This window comes from Periplaneta americana, chromosome 13 (assembly GCF_040183065.1).
Source record: "Periplaneta americana isolate PAMFEO1 chromosome 13, P.americana_PAMFEO1_priV1, whole genome shotgun sequence".
In the NCBI taxonomy this organism is placed as follows: Eukaryota; Metazoa; Arthropoda; class Insecta; order Blattodea; family Blattidae; genus Periplaneta; species Periplaneta americana.
In genome coordinates, this window is record NC_091129.1 from 126,846,972 (window position 1) to 126,867,657 (window position 20,686).

Here is a 20,686-nt window from a genome sequence, read left to right on the forward strand (position 1 = left end):
ACATAATAGACTACATCATAAGAAAGACAAAACAAAAACTTAACAAACATAAAAACACGCAAAACACAACACAAACACAAGAACACAAGAAATATATCACACTAACATATGAAAACAAAAGCACACATAAGATCGCATCTTCATTCAGAAAGCAGAAATACAACATAGCATACAGAACAGAAAACACACTACAAAGACATCTCAACACACAAAAAACACAAACAAATAAATACGACCACACAGGTGTATACAAACTCACATGTAATAGTTGCGACAAGTTCTACATTGGACAGACAGGCAGATCATTCCAAACACGCTACAAAGAACACATTAAAGCAATAACCAGAGGACACAATACATCTACATACGCCAATCACATAACCAATGCTAACCATACATACAACAACATAAATGCGGACATGGAAATCCTACACACTAAAACACACCCTGATCAAATTCTCAACACACAGATCAATTTCAGTACACACACACTATTTGACTCCACTATTCAACGCCTTTCAACAATCAAACGCACCCACATAACAGGCAGAGAAGTTCGAGATGACACCGAGATCTAGTAGGCTCTGAAGATGGTGTGATGACGCACCGAAACAGCTGTAAGCCGCACAGACTTACATAATTAATACTAGTAAGTCCACTAGTTAATCAGTTACTGATAAATTATTATATTCAATATTAATTTAACAGTGGGACATGCAAAAAGGAATCATGAATTTGATTAGAAATAAGTCTTTATTCTCTATGGTTACCAGTACTAGAAATGCTGTTCTATTTACCTGTAAATTTTATGATATATGATATATATTTCGTCACAGCATTTCTTACATGTAATACTGGACCTCACATCTTCATGTATATGGTGCCACCAATAACAGTAATTACAAATAACACTTCTTTCCAGTCCACTTTATTAAAAATACCCTATTCCTACACGTTATCTCCCCCCTTACTGCTCAGTCTATCATCTATTTAATACTTAATCCTACCTTTATTTTGCCATTCATTATTTATTCACTAGTTCACATATATTTTACCAGTTCACTTCTGTAGCCGATTTATTATCAGTTCATTATTTACTATAACAACTTATTCCCATCATCTATAATTCCTACTATTCACACCTTCGTTACTCTAATGCTTTGATATTACGGTAATCTAATTCAGTACCACTATACAGTTCCTACTACTCTTTTCCTGATCTTTTGCTAGTTCACTAATATTGGTCACTCATTTACTCTAAAAATACTATTCACTAGTTAGTAAATTTTATGATAATGAAATAAATACCTGTACCTACATGTAATTTATTCGTTTTATGTTCACAGTCTGTTAGGATGTTAAATTTTCATACCTTCTTTTCAAGTAATCCTACAGTTTTTTAACATTAAATACTAATTAATTGGTTTTAATGTTTTAAAGATGAGCAAGAGCAATGGAAATATGAATGAATCAATGGATTTATCAGTCATGCAGTTTATACAGTCGCCAGTTCCTTTCCCAAATTACTAGTGATCCCTTAATGGTTCTCAGTTCAGGACTTGCTGAGATACAGTGTAATATAATGGAACCTAATATTTAGTAAAAGTACTCATTCATTTCAGTTCTCAGAATTGAAATGGGTGAGCCTAATTTGTAATAAAACATATAACAAAATTGTATTTCATTTTTGTTTTATTTCCAGTGGTTGCATTTTTTCCTTCATTTGTAATACACTGAATGAAAAGTAAGTATTTTTTTTATTTCACAGCCATGGAAGTGGATGAAATAATACGTCATATTTTCGGGAGAGAAATAGACACTTCTAGAATATGTGAACCGGATCCTACATCATCCTCACCTCCATCCAAGTAAGTTATCTGTTACATTAGATACCTTTACAAAAGGTAATGTAGAGAAATTCTTTATAAAAGTCACTAGCTGCCACTTCTGGCATGGCTGCTCTCTCCTATACAAGGCACACCAATCTGATGACAGACAATCAATAAATAATTATGCCTCTGAATAGCTCCATTCCATGGTGCCTGCCTGTAGAAGACTGATCTGTGCAGTGCAAGTTTAAAGTTATGCTATGCTTAAGAAATGCTTAATGATACATTAGGGAAATGAAACAAAACTGTGCTATAATGTATTGCAATACCTTATTATGCCTATAATTAAGTAAAAAAAAGGGTACACTGTACATGTAATTACTGTATTAAGTTTATTTCATTTGTTTTTGAAAATGTTTGTTGTATGAATTCAAGTACAGAAAAACATTGCTTCGGTTTCTGTGTAGGCCCTAATATCTTTTAATACTAAGGATGACAACAATTTATTTTAATATATTTGAGACATAGAAGTTGGGAAAGATATCCATTATCCATGGATACTGTACGAAGCATTAAAAAGCAACAGTCCTTTTAATGCCCCAAATGTCAATGTCATTCAAGTGTTCTCCTACTATTCTGTGGTACAAAACACCGCTTGTAGCAGTGGAATTGGCATTACACAGGAACCATTGAGAGCTGTATTTTATGTACCATACGCCAACTTGTGTAGCCTATATTACGTAAGCAGTGATTTAAAGTTACCTGACCCGAAACATATTTTGTGTAATTTTTGACAAAATTTGATAATTACACACTGTTAAAATTCTGAAATGATGAACTTACCCATTTCAATTGCAGCACACTTATGCATATCACACGTGTAAAGTCATCTGTTATTGTTTATGAAACGTATAGTTTCGGATATAACAGAAAGCATTGGAGCACAGATATCTGTCCAGGAATTGTTTGATTTTGAATTTTGACTGTACAATTATATATAGTCATTGTTTAAAGTTCACGTTAACACTTTGTTTGTTAAAAACATAAAATTACTTAGTCATACGTTAAAAAGTGTTAATTTTTTTTTTTTAAGTATATACCTTTGACAAACGGCCCATTTCGACATGATGTCACGTCTTCCTCAGTGTCTCCTGAACTTTTTAACGTATGACTAAGTAATTATATATAGTATAGTGATTATTTTGTGTATTCTGTTTTAGGAAGTCAAAATGCCTGGAAACTGTGCACCACTGGGTGAACAAAGTAATGGAAGAGTTGGACCCTCCACTTGATAAACAAGCATGGCCAGTCGACACTAGAGAAGGAAGACTAGGAACTGCTACAGTCCGTTTTGATACCAATTCACATGTTGGCTTGTTTGTTATTGGTACAGATCGTCTGAGCCTCAATTCTCAAAGTAATTTCAGCACTATTCGAGCTAATGTTTGTCTTTACAAAGGTAAGAAAAGTACAGCACTGTTTTGGGAAACGTGTCTTTTTTTTTAGTCTGTCACAAGAGTTTGTTAGTTGTAGTGGTAATTCAGATTTAAAAAATAATTAGATAAAATATTTTTCTGGTATACTTACACAAAGTTCAGTTAAGGGAAAAATAATATCTTTAAGATGTATTATATACTGTATCTCGTATAATACTGGGTGTTCAGTTCAAAATGTGTCATAGCTCGCTGTATGTCGTCATGTGGCTAGCCGATGAGCCTAGAGAATTCAATCTTCCTACACTTCCGCAGAGGCGTATTACCTAAATGCGAGAGAAGTTGCCTAGCAAGCACGGCGTTCATTCTGAAGATTACTTACCGGTACGTAGGGTAACGCCAGTAGTGGCAAGAATGTGAACTGTTTGGAAACACGTACTGAAGTGAGTTTTTTTTCTACTGTCGGGATATGGGGAGAGGGTTAAGACGATTACTTACGTATTTGTTAACTTGGACGGTCAACATGGACATGGAGCATTTGATTTGTGTTGTGGAATGTTGCCGTACGCAACAGATGATAACAAATACCCTGCATACGACTTGCCCGCGCAAAACACAGTTCGAAAGAGTTTATGGTAGCACACAGACTTTACAGACCGCCATCTGTTGCTATGACATTCAAGTTATACCGTACACGTTCTCAAGTTCAGATTGAACGCCTTGATTAATAGGCAACTTCTCTGACATAAAAGCTGAAACTCGCTTCAAATCGCTGACTCACAACAGTGACGTCATGACACACTTTGAAATGAACACCCAGTAGATGAGTGACAGTGGTTGAACCTTTATAGAGGCAAATTGAAATCTCATAATCTATATGCCTCTTATTGAATCTGCAACCAGCAAAACAATATTGTTAGTGAATGGTCACTGTACCAAGGTATATTGCAGTATAGAATTTTAATTTCTCATCAACATAAGAAGTAATAGTAATAGTAATTTATTCACCATAAAGATCTTTACAAATCATGGCTTCGTCAATCTTATTTCTAAGTCTTAATCTAGTTTCTGATTATACTATAGACATATTTATGAATTTGTAGCTTTGTTATTGCAGGACATCTGCTGACATGATACAATTACACATTAGTAGGCACTTTCTGCAAGGTCTAAAGACATAAATTCCTCTACAGTATATGGCATATGATGCAGCAGCATCCTGTTGACCATGCTTTTAAACTTCTTTTGTTTACTACTTATTATGGAGCTTGGAATTTTATTATACATATTTATGCCTCTATGTAAAATACTTTTAAGACTTGTGGTTATTCTATGGGTGGACAGATGGATATGACTTGATGTTCTTGTTTGATACATGTGGTATTCTGAATTCAATTTGAATTTTGCTTTGTTTTTATGAATGAAAGACACTGTTTCTAGAATGTATATACAAGGTACTGACAGAATTTTGAGTTCCCTAAAAATTTCTTTACTTTGCGACCTTATAGGTGCTTGTTTCATAATTTATATAATTTTTTTTTCTGTAACTTAAAAATTTCCGTAATTTTGCTTGTTGCGCCCCATAATGGTGTGCTATACTGAATCTGGTAATGTACATAGCCAAAATACATAGATCTGAGAACTTCATTAGAGGTTGTTTTGTTTAATATTCTGAAAGCATATACATAGCGGTTCAATTTTTCTATAGTCTTCTCAACATGATAGTTCCAGGTTAAAGCAAAGTCGATCCAGATGCCTAGAAATTTTGTATTTTTAACTTCCATTATGTCTTTATCATTTATTTTGATAGGAGTAAAATTTTGATCGCTGCTATTGTTAAAAAGAGTATGTAAACAGTCTTACTAATATTCAGTTGTAACTTATTTTGCTGAAGTCAGTTTTGGAGGTGGCCATTGCTCTGATTGACTGTACTTAGCATGGACATGATTTTTTAAGCCCAGTGTGTGGGTGAGAATAAATAAGTTATCTATTGCAATTGAATGTCTCTTGTAAATTTTTTAGTTTTTATACGTGAGCTGTCTGTAATAAATCCGTTGAAATGGTAAAATGTTTACTCGTTATTTACTTTGGATACTGTGTATTTATCTGCGTTGTATTGTAATTTAATATTTAATTTTACGTTTTTCAGGTAAATGGCAGTACGAAGTTCAGTTGGGATCAAAAGGTGTCATGCAGATTGGTTGGGCTACAACTGATTGTAAATTCTCACAAGAAACTGGTGTTGGTGAGTTATAACTTGATCATTGAAAACTGAAAGGCATATGTGTATAAAAATAATACACATCAACAGAAAGATCACACAAAGAGGTAAAAAGAAAGTCTCTAAAATAGTCATGGAAGTGCCATTGTGCAACAGTCCATAATCCGCCTGTGAAAATAAAATTAATAAATAAGTTGAACTGGACAAATAAATGGAAAAAGCTGACCCTGTAACCAATAAGCCACTTATCGGAATTTCAGTAATAAACATCCACATCAGGCAACTGAACTCTTTAAACATTAAGCATTTCACTTAGGAATCCAGAAAATCTTGATCTTTCATTGACCTGCCATGGATTACTGTAAGTGAATGGATGATAATAATAATAATAATAATAATAATAATAATAATAATAATAATAATAATAATAATCTCAAACGTTTGGATTTAGTGTTCCTAATTATGTCAGGTGAAGAATACAATGCATGCAGTTCTGCATTGTGTAACTTTCTCCATTCTCCTGTAACTTCATCCCTCTTAGCCTAGCCCCAGAACTGCATATAAGCATCAACGCTTAGGACAGTACAGAGGAAGAAAATGCCACTACACTCATTGCCATGGCAACCATGGCGTGGTTTCGTTGTAGAGAAACTGTGCCCCTTTGCAAACATCACACGCATGGAGCAAAGCACTATACTAGAGATGAATGGCTATACACTGCAGTGTGCTCCTGCATTAACCAATAATCAGGCATCTTTACAGAGTATTAACTTACGCAGTTGTCGTTATTACTCATTAAGGATCCTAATTATATGTATATAAAATAATAATAATAATAATAATAATAATAATAATAATAATAATAATTATTATTATTATTATTATTATTATTATTATTATTATTATTGTTATTATTATTATTAATTTTTTCAAGCCTCATTTGTACTATACTTTCTTTATTAAAATGTATTACATAAATTGTTTATTATTATTGTTTAGTCAACTGTCCAAAGACAGGTCTGAACCTCACAAATGATACCAACAAGGCACCACTTATGAGGCAAGTAGGCCAGGAAATAATGAAGTAGGGTGGCCAGTTCGTTTCCTCTCCATTGCATACATCGCTGATTAGCTACATATTGTTACACTAATGAGACTTAAGATATATACAAACAATAAAATTGTTCTTCCTCTGACACATTATCTTCAAGTGAGATGCACTGTCTAATAATAGATGTACATATCAGCCAGAACCTCATTCAGAGGCGATATTTATTATTATTATTATTAACAACAGTTAATTTCAATTGGGAACCACTGATGTAGCTCAGTCGGCTGCAGCACTTGCCTGATGATCCAGAGTTGCACTCGGGTGTGATTCCCGCTTGGGCAGATTACCTGGTTGGGGTTTTTTCTAGATTTTCCCCAACCATAAGGCGAATGTCAGGTAATCTATGGCGAGTCCTCGGCCTCATCTTGCACAAATGTCATCTCGCCATCACAAACCCCATCAGTGCTAAATAACTGAGTAGTTGATACAGCGGCGTTAAATAACCAACTATAAAAATTCAATTGGACAGCTTTCTGCGTAAGTGTGTTTGATTGTATATATTTTTTTATATTACAGAGCATCAAGATCTTAGCTTATGCTATATTCTATTTTTAATCTGTTGTAGTAATTGTTTGCCTTACATAATTTCGTATCAAAGTAATATCCTTAATGTTGAACGTGATATATTTATGTACGTTTTACTGTGGTTAGTAGTATTTGTTTCATACAGAAAAATCACATAAGTTTGAAGTACAGAGCAAGAGGGACATTAGTGTAATGTTTAAATTTATCATTAATTTTAAATATCGACAAACAACCGAACTTTGTTTTATATCCACGTTTCTTTCTGCTTGCTGTGTCATTTACACTGTTTTAACAATATTTGCATGAAAAGTTACAGTATAAAATTATTCTTATTTCGTTGTTGCAATTTATGTTGTTTGTTTAATGTTGTAGGAGATACAATAAATTCATATGCATATGATGGCAACCGTGTTCGCAAGTGGAATGTGTCCACATATAAATATGGAGAGCCATGGCTTAGTGGGGACATAATTGGGTGTACAATTGATCTTGATTCTGGAATATTAGAATTTTATAGGTGAGTATTGTTTAGTGATAAGTATAAAAAAATTAAATTCATTGGTGTTGGGGTAAAGGGGGTTAAGTCATTGTTTGTGAAAATGGAGTTTTGTTCCCCAGGGGAATGCACAAGTTAAATTCTACAAGTGGGTGTGCGAAAAATAAAATAATACTAGCATTTGATGTTTTTATTTGTGTAGAAAATGATTTGCAATAAGGTTCCAATGTTTAATTTTCATTTAACTCAAAACTCATTTTTATGACATCTCCCTTTACCAAAACACCATCGAATTAATGTATACTGTAAGTTTATGACTATATAAATTAATGGGAGTTAGAGGAAGCGCAAAGAAAGCTTGCCCATTTGACTGATGTGCAGAGGACGATATTCGGTCCTCGTGCCGCCATGCTCGTTACAGGGCTGCTATGAATCACCTAATGCTGATTACAGGGCGCATTCGAAAGCGCGGTCTTGAGCTGTTCGTATCGTGGAGTGTATTGTGCAGAGCAGGTAGAAGCCAGCGTGTGCGTTACATTTTCTGCGTTTTATCCCTGATATCAGTAGTTTTATGTAGTTCAAAGTGTGTTTGTTAAATAACAGAGTTCTGTATAACATTCTATGTACTTAACAATGCCCCTGTTTCGCTCTAAATTAGGAAGTGCTAATAAAACGTTACACAGTCAAACTAGGGAATTATTTATAAATTTATGAAAAACAAAACAGGCTCCGATCGTAACATAAGGAGTATATACAGACTAAATAAACCGACCATAGTACCCTAGTTATAGGAACATTTTAATAAAGTCACACAGTATTAGTGTTTTATTACAACGTCAAATATCAATTATTACACGATTACTTATTTCCTATGATATCTTTGTCATTTCATTCAGTGATTTTATGTGTAAGAAAATTCGTGCTTCTGTATTTTCAACAATGTTATGTTACTAGTTACTCTGCAACAAGGTTTAGGTTACGTTACACGCGCTGTGATAAATCTCACTCCAAACATCAAGCCAGCAGACGACTGAGAACTGCCAATCGAATCGAAGCGAGGTCGAGTGCACCCGAACGTTTCCGAAAGTTCACGCAGTTTTCCGTGGCAAGCTCTTCTTGCGTCACCTCTACTCATGTAATATCTTGTTGTTAGTTCTAAGTGCTGCAAAATATATTTTTGATAAAATTATTTGCATAGTCAACAAATTGTAATCATATTTAAGAGGCAAATTGTTTCATTACTTAATGGATAAATTATATTATTCTTTCTTTTTTTTTAGCATATTCCAGTTTAAAGCTGTTTACTAACTTCAGATACACAACAACGAATTTTACTTTTAAATGTTTTTTTCGTCATTTCTACCTTCCATTCCTTCTCCTCTTCAAACTCAACTTTCTCCTCTTCTATATCCTCTTTCACTCCAGATCCCTCTCCTCTTTTTTTTCCTCCACAGTCTCTTATGTTCTCCTCATATTTCTTCCTCAATCACCACCACCACCACCACCACTGCTGCCGCCACTATGCCTGCTTCCCCCACCATCACCACACTTATCTTCGCCATTGTTATCATTACTACACAGCCATCATCACAGCCACTGCAACTATTCAAGATTCAATCCTATAGTCACCTCTATTCTTACTTCTGTAAGCTTCGTGGACCAATAAACATCCACCAACATTGTGAGGTCACACTTATTCCTGGCTGTTGTGCTTATGAGGATTCTAAGTTTAAGAACTATTAATAATGGAATTCCTCAAGGATCAATATTAGGTACCCTAATAAAAGATGTAGATCATCCCATATTATTTGTAGATGACACAAGTATAGTAATTATAGCCAATAACTCCAACACATTCCAATCTTCAACAGAGGAAATTCTCTTCAAAATATGTGATTGGTTCTCAGTCAATAAATTGGTATTAAATTGTAACAAAACTAACATAATTCAATTTAAATCCTGTGCAAATTCAACCTCGCAAATTTCTAGCGCAATAATTAACAATAGATCCCTGTTAGAAACAACAACAACCAAATTTCTTGGCTTAAAAATCGATAATGTGTTAAACTGGAAAAATCATATTAAAGAAATTACCCCCAAACTAAATTCAGCTTGTTTTGCTATTAGATCTATGCAAAAGATAGTAAATATCAATACCTTAAAAACAATATACTTTGCATACTTCCACTCGATAATGAGTTTTGGAATAATATTCTGGGGAAATTCCACAGATAGTAACAGTATATTTCTATTACAAAAAAGAGTAATTAGAATAATGGTAGGTGCCAAATCTAGGGAATTGTGTAGGACTATTTAAAAAAAACTACAAATAATGCCCATGGCTTGTCAGTATATCTTTTCATTAATAATCTTCCTCGTATGTAATCGTGAAAACTTTGTAACTAATTCAACAGTTCATAGCATAAATACACGTCAAAAAAATGACTTTCATACTTCATCGGCAAGTCTATCGTGCTATCAAAAAGGAGTGCATTATATGGCAGTAAAAATTTTTAATAGCCTCCCTATTGGTATAAAAAATGAAACGCAAAACATAAGATTATTCAGGGCCAAATTAAAGAAGTACCTAATTTCTCACGCCTTCTATTCTGTAGGTGAATTCATGACATTCAATAACACTTCATGAAATTGATACTAAAACTTTGTGTTGTACTAGTAGACTATATTGTAAATCTCATCTATATATATTTCATCTAGACTGTGACTATGAATTAAGATTTTATAATAGTATTAAGTTTTTTGACTTGTTCCATATTCTAGCTGTAAAGCAATGTATGAATATCATGGAATGTTAATAAATACAATACAATACAATGCAAGAGGAATGTTACTAGCGACTGATGCACAGTCATCAGAACGAGGGCAGCAATCATGCCAATTTCCGTCTCACTCATAGCAAGATCTCACGTTCTCCTTCCCTCGTCACTGTCATCATGATCATCGTGACCACCATTGGCACTGCCACCATCATCACACCCCCGCCCTATCCTGCCCCCCATCACCACTACTACAACCACCACCACTCAGTACATAGTCCTATTTTTGGTCTGGACTTACGAAGTAGATTAGAGGAATTATATCTTTCTGTGCAGGAATGGCAGATCTATGGGGAAAGCATTTGACAATATCCAGATGGGACCTGGAATGGCTTATTTCCCTGCTGTCAGTTTGGCTTTCACAGAAAACTTGGTAGCAAACTTCGGCTCTACACCAATGAGATATCCTGTACCAGGCTTCCAGCCCATCCAGGAAGCTCCATTTCGTAATGTGGCTAAAGCAGAACAACTCTGTAATTGGTTATCACAACTTCTTATGTTGTTTGACCGCAAATATGAGGTTAGTTGTTGTTAATTGTTACTTAATGTTCATGACTGGAAAAGGTATGACACACATGCACATACACACACAAAAAAAAGATCACCTCCATATTCGAAAGTGAATAAACTTTAACCACTTCTGGTAAGTTAGAACATACAGCGAAAAGAAAACTAAGGCAGGTAGTATTACTTTGTAATTGGACATGTTGTGGGAAGGAAAAAACACACACACACATACACACAGTAAATTAAATTTTAGTTAACTGCCCACTTTTGGGAACATAATAATAAAGTAGTTTGGTTGGGAGGCCGGAGGGAATAAGACCTTTGGGGGGGGGGGGGCCGAGGCATAGATGGGAGGATAATATTAAAATGGATTTGAGGGAGATGGGATATGATGGTAGAGACTGGATTAATCTTGCTCAGTATAGGGACCTATGACGGGCTTATGTGAGGGTGGCAATGAACCTCTGGGTTCCTTAAAAACCATAAGTGTGTATAACTATGTAATAATAAAGTAGTTAAACTAAATGGCCATTTTTGTAGATTCGAGATATCACTTCTTAGCCATTGATATGATATACAGTTGAAGAAGATAATAGTCACCATTAGCAGTAATTGAAGAATTAACATGGTGCTTTTAGAAAATAATGTCCTGTTTCCGTGAATGTTTCAGAGAAGCATATTACTCTCTTTCTTTTGGGACACATTGTAAAAGACATCTAGTAAAGAAATTGGTAATTTTTCTGAGATTTTTGTAAAAAATAGAACAGTTTTATCAATAACATATTTTTTGGAACAATGGATATGCTATTTGGATATACCAATAATTTTTAGTAGCAATCTAATTTGAACACATTCTTGTATTTTGATTTTGTGTCTGTATTCAGTAAATAGATAAGGCGAACAGACTGTGAACAGATAGATAGTCGTCATTTATGAGTATATTAAGACACAGTTATCACAACCTTCATAATTAATGTGATTCAGTTTGAAATTTCTGTTCAGTTTATGTTTTCATGTTGCAGCAAGTCAAACTCGGTACATTAAAGATATGACGTGTTTATTTCTCTCCAGGCACTGTATTGGCAGCGGATCCTTCATGCTTTGTCTCTCTTGTCAGATGCTAGGGCAGGATGTATCCCAGTCTGATGAACCCATATCGAATCAGGCCCTGTTGATGGGGCTTGCTGGGATCTTCCTCCACCCCTTGGCTCCCTTGCTTCTGTCTCCTTACATCGCTGAGGCCTGCCTTGTTCCATTCCTCGAGAGCCTCTGCAATCTGTCGTCAGTCTCAGGGCGTTCCAAGAACAAGACACCGAGTGGAAAGAAGCGTAGGCTCATGCTTTTCTTGGATTTGATGTGGGCCTTCCTGGAGGTAAATATTAATCACACTATGCGTATCTGAAGAGACGAATGAAATAGGTATGGTCGACTATATATATAGCATTTTTCAAAAGTAAAAGATAATTTTAATTGCTTATATTTTTGTCATTTTCTATATTATAATCTTAAAAATTCTGACACTGCCTCATTACACAAGAAATGGGATTACCAGAACACAGAGTTTGTTTGTTTTGTGCATGCAGTAATATTCTCAGTTTCACAATTTCATCAGATTAATTAAAGTGAAAGGATTTTCGGTAATTTATATTTATATCTAAATTTAACAGAAGAAATACTGAAATCAGAAGTAAACACTGAAATAATAAAACAATTGTCTTATCAATATTGTTATAAATAAATCAAATGGTGGTAAATATACAAGTTTGTTTCCGTAGAATAACTCTTCTCGGGTTCTCAGCCAGGTGAGTTGCTCCTGATTGGCTACCGCTTCCACCAACCAGAATAGGCCTGGCAGTCGGGACTAGGAACTAGCTCCTGATTGGCCCGCAGCGGGAAGCCCTACTACTGCATATATACCGGCTAGACATGGTCCACACATCATTTCATTCCCTGAAGAAGATGGCAGAGCTAGCCGTTGAAAGCTTAGAAGCAAATCTCCAACTCACCTGGCTGAGAACCTGAGAAGAGTTATTCTACATCAAACGCCAGGAAAGCCTCAAGTTATACAAGTTTGTTTCCATTGTTACCAAATGTGATCAATTAAGATCTTCCTGATCTCGGCTATTCTGATAGCATCGAATTTCTGGGTAATGACGGTGGTGGTAGAATTGAACTTTGTTGCAGGCAAGAATTGACCAATAAATTTTGTCTGAAGCTGTCCCAATCAGAGACAAGATTCTATTGATGTGCTGTAAATATTTGAAAGGACACCCACATTATCCTCTTTTGACAGAAGTCATGCTGATGACTCTCTTCATCTTTAAAAATTCATCTCCCTTGGCTGCATTTCAAGCCACAAACTTGGGATCTAATTCTGTGGCCGGGAGGAAAAAGGTCTTAAGTCAATTTTTTGTTAAAATGAGATTTTTATATATTCTGAAAGCGGAAACAATTCTCTACACTCTGGTAAAACGGTTAAAGTCAAATAAGACTTCTGACTGGATTTATAGAGCGTTACCAAATGTCCTAAGTACTTTTTGAATCGAGCACACACAGAATAAAGGACTTAAGAATATTTAATACTTTATTCCTTACAAACCATCACATGTTTACTTTCCATGCTTCCCTGTTAAAAAGGTCTAACTTGTATTTTAGTAATTTTATCACATACTGATGCCCTTTCCTTTTAAAACTCTAAGCACCAGGGTAAACAGCCCTATAATTATTTAAGATCCATTTTGCATTCCTAATAATTTACATTTCTCATTTATTTTGACATGAAAAAGGTCTTATGTTTAAATAGTCCCTTCTACTCAGTTTGGGTTCTAGTCTTAAAAGGGCTTAAGTGCGGCTATTTTTGGAAATAATCAAGAAAATTGTTAAATGAGCAACCTTACCTATTTTAGAAGAAATATAACAAATAATAACCAGCAAAAACTTCTTAGTTAAACTCTATAATTGAAACCAATTTCAATCTTTCTACTGCTCTCCTGAAAAGTATAAAATTTTTACTTAAGACCTTTTTCCTCCCAACCACAGAATTGATACTGTAGCATGGTAATCGCTCTGCAGCAGTAGTATTAGCCACTCATTTGATAATGCTGTCATTGTTTTAGGAACACGAGTTGAGAAAGTGCCTGGAGAGTATTGTAACATGTTTGTTAGCGGGATTTCGTCACGTTTCCTTTGTCCTGGATTATCCACATCAGAAGCAAAGTCTTTTACTATTGACCTTCCTCATGCAGCACCCAAGAACCAGACAGCATCTGCTCGAGAACGTGCTGTTTGACAAAGTGAGGTAACTATCACATTATATTTGACAGTCTGGCAATACATATTAAAACTGGCCCACAATAAATAACACCGAGAACGAGAATGGAAAAATTGTTAAAATAAATACGAGTATATTTAAATATGAGAATTCACAATTAACAAGAATCTTGCCAGAACCCGGGAACGGTAACGTGAGAGTTGGCCAAGTGTTAACTTTGCTGTTCTTATGATGAAAGATGAGTGAAACGGAGAAAAATTCTCTCCGGCACTGGGATTTGAACCCGGGTTTTCAATTCTACGTCCTGATGCTCTGTCCACTAAGCCACGCCGGATTCCCATCCTGCTACCATTACTACTTCCTTTACCTTTATTTATTTAGTTATTTATTTGTTTGTTTATTTATTTACTTCTTTTCTTTTTTCTTCTTCTTCAAGTATTGGACTCTGTTGCTTTCTCTTTCTCTCTCGTCTGACATTTATTCAGCCCATTGATATACTCGTAATTATAATTAAGAATTTTCATCAAATATCACTTTACATGCTTTCTGTAATAATTTATTTTCTTATTTTATTTAAACTTTTTGATACAATAAATAGAATATTTATTTTGATGTTGCTTGTTTATTGAATTGCAGTGATATGTGAATTACTTTACAGATTTGCCAACTTTGTTCACGTAAAACCTCTAGATGAAGGTGGTTTAACGGAAGTTGTAAGTCAAGCCTGGTGGGAAAGCAACAGCTACGATCAAAAAGTGGAAGAGAATAAAGCTGCTTATTTTGTATCATGCCAGAAAATCAAGGAAGCTATAGCAAGTAATAATTCAATACTTCACTTACATTTATCAAATTCTAACATTGTACTATCAAAATTGAATTAATAGTGGGATTAATCTGTAAACAGAACATCAGTTAACGTGTGAAATAAAATAATTTGCATGTGTAAGTGAAATGTTACAATTAATAGGCCTACATTGAGAAAGAATTCAGAATAACAATTTTGGAAATGCAACAACGAAAAATTTTGCCTTTTCTCAATATAAATGTATTTAGTAATAGCAGTCTAGTATATACAGTCACGAAGCTCAATATGTAGGGAATATGCATCCATAGATAGTTGCTAACTACTAAGATCACTACTATCGCCTCATCACAGACAGTGCGAAATAATACCGGCACAGTCTATTGTTCCTAGTACCCTCAACAACTCAAGCTTCGTGACTGTATATACTAGACTGTGGTGATAGCCTGTTTACAACTATGCATTTAGGGACAGTGACATACTTCATGTACAAAGTCTTGATGTGGTAATATTACGAGAATTGCCATTACTTAATTGCTAATTAATGAACGTCCGTATATTATTTGTACATGAACACTTTTATGAGAAAGTTTTCTTAGAAAATGGTCTATACATCATTGAAAAATTTGTGTTTTAAAGGTTGGCTTTCATGCTCTTGTAACATTATTTTTTATTTTTAAATTAAACACAAACTTATTTTATGTTTATATTTGCAACAGGTGTGGAAACATTGCAGGTGGATCTCTTGAAGACAGTTCTGGATAACACTGATGGTACACCTTTACAACCATCATCCAGAAAAATCTTCTTGCACAAATTTCGAAACTTTCTGCAAGAGAACCTTTTATCTAGTCGGGTAAGTTATAATATATTCAGTTCTTCAGCCAAAAAAAAAAAAAAAATGTAAATACACCATGTCCCAAAATAGTGTTTACATCCTCTGAACATTAATAACTAGAACACAAATAACAAAACACATAAACTTTTTAGGTCATAAACCTTTAAAGTTACAAGTGTTCAAAATGACCACCATTGATAGCAATTACATCGTCTGCAATGCTAGTCACAAATTGTGTCTCTCATGGCATCCAGTATCGGTAGCTTTGTGGCATATACCAGTGGTGTGTGGTGTCTGCTGCCTTAGGGTAGGCTCTTCTTTTAGAGATAACTAATATCACTACTACCCAGCAATATTTTCTAATTCAGCTTAAAAGCTTATTATGTGTTATAGTCATCAGTCTAGCAGATTTCGACAACAAGCACGAAACCAATAAAGAAATAACAAACAATTTTAAAGAAATCATATCTTGTTTACTTGGAGGAAAACTCCGTTCTTTTCTCTTGCTTCGTAAACTCATTGATAATGTTACTGTAAAATGTTGGAGAATTTTTAAGTTCTTGTAGCTTCTTCTTCTCTATTGACATCAAGGCTAGGTTGTTCGATCTCTCTTACCCTTGAGTCAATCGTTCAAGTGATGTCATTCATTTAAGGACAGAAATGATCTTTCGACCAATGCTGGTGTGCTGGATATGAACAAAACAAGTGATGTCAAATCATACAGTTCAGAGATTGGTGTGTGTGTAACCACTTAAATTTCAGATGTGTAACTAGTTCATGAGGGTATTTACCATGAATAATTTGTTTCATATTCATTTATATTAAAATATCGAAAATATCCCTCCCTCCTTTTTTATGTTTGAATTTCATATTCGTGAGCTCTGGTGTAGGCCTTCCCGCAGTTACAGTTCCACTTTTTCACTGAAATATCGGCAATCAAACAACTTTTTCCGAATTTCCTCTATTGTGCACTTATACAATTCATTGCTATATTAAAATAGTCTGGGTAGGCGCAGCATACCTAGCCTTCCTGAACGGACGTCACTGCCGTACATATTGTTTTTCAAAGTTCCCCACAGGTAGAAATCTAATAGTATTATATCTGGAGATCTGGGTGGATAATGACACTTTCTCGTTGACCTATCCACCTCCCAACAAATGTTTCATCCAGAAGTGCCTGTACATCTCAATGGTAATGTGGTGGTGCACTGTCCTGCTGGAAAAAGCAATCTTCATCTGGGTAGAATTGGTGAATAGTTGGTACAATCCTTTTCTGCGACATGGTAAGATGTATTTCACCTGTCACTGTTCCTTCAAAGAAGACTGGTCCCACAAGTTCTATGGCACATATACCACACCGTACTGTTAACACAGGAAGATTAATTGCTTGTTCGCCCACAATATGGGGATTTGCATTGGTGATTGACGGTTTTATTCAGTTTAAAAGTTGTCTTATCAGATCAAAATATCAAATCAGTAAAATGTTCATTGTTACTCATGGTGTTCACCAAACCACTAAAAAATTTTGAGACATCTATCTGGGTCGTTCTCATTCATAGTGTGAAGCAACCTGGTAATGTAGGGCCTCCATTTTGACTGCATTAAAATGTGGTGGATATTTGATTTACTTATACCTGACTCACACAAAGCTTGTCATGCTGACTTCCTTGTGGCGATCTTGTGAAAGTCTGCAGCATCGCTTCCATACTTATCTTGTCTGTCTTCGTTCTCTTCATGCCATACTGTCTCTTCTTCACATCACACATACCTAATTCCTTCCCTTTCAGATTTGTCCCATAATCTCGTAACTGTTACATGTGACGTGGCACAGTATTGAATTCTGTCCTCCTTCGTCTCTGCAGCTCATGTTCTCACATTCCCAAAAATACTTTAAAATCCACTTATGTTGTTCCAAAGAAAACTTGTTCCCCGCAGTCATTTTGTCTATACTAATGCCTGCCACCCAAAGGGCTGCAGTTGAACTAAAAACAGCACATGCTAGCCCACGTACTGTAGTCATTACAGTTTCAAATACAAACAGTCCAATCAGGTTGTCTTCAATACTTTCCCTGTTATTAACTTCAAAGAGGATAAGCATTATTTTTGGACAATCTGCATTAGAATTTAAATGAAACAAACTATTTCTCACTCCTTTTGGATGATTACTTCTTACTCTTGGTATATTGTAATTAATTAAGTTAAGCCCTAAATCCCCAATGGAGCAAGACCTCCTGTCATCAGGGGAAACTTGCAAGATACTGTTAGCACCAAACACTGCAGGTCAAAAAGCACTTCATATGAGCATTCTGAGGTTATCAAACACATCTTAAGCCTGGTTCACAGTAAACCGAGGACGGAAACGACAACGGGAACGAGAACGGAAATATTGTTAAAATAAATGTACTTAAATGTCAGCATTCACAATTAACTATTGTGAATGCACACATTTAAATAAATTTATTTTAACAATATTTCCGTTCTCAATGTCGTTGTCATTTCCGTTCTCGATTTATTGTGAACCAGCCCTTAATCCTACATAATTGATGATTGTTTTTTCTTACATAAATGATGTCACTGCGTGACTCTTATTAAGTTACACTGTAATTACTGTACTTGGAAAAAATTAATGTGAGATTGCCATTCAAGATAAAAATGGAGAGTGGGGTAATACCTGCCACATTGGCAATTCTGTTGTGAAGTAAGAGCCACTTCTTCTATAAAGATGTCAAACCGTATTAATAATTAACATTTGAAATCTGAGGATATCTGGAAAAAATTATTAAATCCAGGGATGAATTTTGTCCGGGAACAGAAAACAAAATTCGGGAACTGTCTCCAGGAAATGAAGACATCTGGTAACCTTAGTCTATTGGGTAACTTTAAGGAATAATACAAAATTTTTAAATGAACTTAAATTATTATGGGAGAACTTCGTAACATTTCATGCAAAGAACTCCACCAATTCGCAAGATGTGAGTGTTCATGCTGATTATCACCACTTTATCTGATATCACAAACTGGTTTAAAATTATTTAGCAGACAGTTAATTTCTGTAAGTTACCACGAAAGAGGCTGGAACCAGTACCTCCCTGCAAGTAATAAAAAGTGTGTTGATATGTTTCTTTAATTTCAGACATTACCACTTCTTCAAACTCCACTTCCAATAACTTTATGTTGTTTTCATCGCCTGCTGGTTACTTTCCGAGCCCTGTGGGAGCGGGAAGTGGGAGAATACCCCATTGTGATTCCTGCAAGAACCTTTTATGATGGCTCAATAAATTACTATAACATCGATCGCCTGGGTGGCGTTGTATCACATCTTAATAAGACTCTTTCAGCTGACCTTACCAAGACACTAGGTCCAGAACACCCTGTGATTGTAGCCATGAAGAATCCTCCAAGCCAGTCTCTAGACATGGGTGAGCTATGTTTACATGTTGTTCAAAGTGTCTTGTCATTGGATTCGAGATTCAAACACAACTGATTCATTGAATTTTAAGAGTGATAAAATAATTATCATGATATCGTTCCCTGCAAGGCAGAGTATCGTAAGCACCATTTTGATAACTGTACAGGAGAGGCGGTTACAATATTTATCCAACATGGTGGTGAATACGATAGTCAAGGTTTAAACCAGCTTATCAGAGGAAAAAAATTGTTGAGGCTCACGGAACTTTTACAGTCGATGCGCAGTGCTGGACAATTTATTCTAAGCACCATAACTCATTTTCGGTAAAAGTGGCACTAAAGGTACGATCACACGTCGCTACTTTTGCAGCGATGCAGTACAAAAAACTGCGCAACTCTTGTACTGCGACATGTGAACAACGGTGCAACCCGAAAAGTAGCAGCTGCCGAACCTGCTGCCCGCTACTTTTCCATGCTGCGCGCAACTTAAAAGTAGCGACGTGTGAACGGTTCTCAGGGTTGCAGCCGCAGCATTTTTGATATCGGTTGAAACTTTTGCTGCGGTTGCAACCAGTGTCACCACCCAAATGTGTCAATGATACTTTTATTGTTTGGATATATTTTAATGTTAAATGTGATGAAAATAAATTATTTGTAACAGTTATTAAATACACAACACAGTCTGAGCATAATTGCTGACGATATAATTCATTTTTTAAATTTTCTGTAGCATAGTTCCAAACAGGAGGGTTGCCAACATTGATTACATGAATATACTGTTGGTTATCATTTAAGTATATAGGCGTTTTTAAAAGCTTTATAGTAAAAATAATGTCAATTTCTGAATACTAGATACGACAGAAAGCAAATAATAGATAAGGAAGCTTTCGCATGAGTTTCTTAATAATGCGAACATAACCACAAAATGTATATTGAGAAGTCAACACGGAGATGGGAACCTGCAGCATGACTGCGGCTGCAAAAGTAGCGCCTTGCATGTGAACAGACTCGCAACCTCCAGTTGCAACTTTTGCAGCACTCGGGTTGCGCAGCACGAAAAGTAGCGTGCAGCACACTACTTTTGGCTTACGTGTGAACACGACACGCAACTTTTGCAGCTGCAGTATAAAAGTAGCGCTGCAGAAGTAGTGACGTGTGACCGTACCTTTACGATACTTTGCCTTGCAGGGGACGATATATTACTTTCTCATTATATGAAGTATAAGACTGCTGCAAAGGCGGTATTATAGTGCTACAAAAAGATGATCCGATATTTTCACGAAAATACACTTTTCAGAATCCCTGATACTGAAATGTGATTTTGAGAATTCAATTTGTCTGTATATAGCGATTGCAAAATTATTAGTTGATGTTCATTATCTATAAGTCAAATTTTCTGGAAATTATG

The 20,686-nt window shown here is 35.3% G+C and overlaps 1 protein-coding gene across 1 annotated transcript in view; it reads left to right on the forward strand.

The window, feature by feature from the left end:
- The window catches only part of Kpc1 (Kip1 ubiquitination-promoting complex subunit 1), a 43,022-nt gene that overhangs the window by 4,285 nt on the left and 18,051 nt on the right, over positions 1 to 20,686 (forward strand). Inside the window, exons 2-11 of the mRNA XM_069844176.1 lie at positions 1,769 to 1,868; positions 3,050 to 3,288; positions 5,412 to 5,507; positions 7,492 to 7,636; positions 10,729 to 10,972; positions 12,077 to 12,331; positions 14,076 to 14,257; positions 14,889 to 15,046; positions 15,752 to 15,888; positions 19,004 to 19,289. Coding sequence (XP_069700277.1) covers positions 1,771 to 1,868; positions 3,050 to 3,288; positions 5,412 to 5,507; positions 7,492 to 7,636; positions 10,729 to 10,972; positions 12,077 to 12,331; positions 14,076 to 14,257; positions 14,889 to 15,046; positions 15,752 to 15,888; positions 19,004 to 19,289 — 1,840 coding nt within the window. The 5' untranslated portion in view covers positions 1,769 to 1,770. The remainder of the gene's footprint in view (positions 1 to 1,768; positions 1,869 to 3,049; positions 3,289 to 5,411; positions 5,508 to 7,491; positions 7,637 to 10,728; positions 10,973 to 12,076; positions 12,332 to 14,075; positions 14,258 to 14,888; positions 15,047 to 15,751; positions 15,889 to 19,003; positions 19,290 to 20,686) is intronic.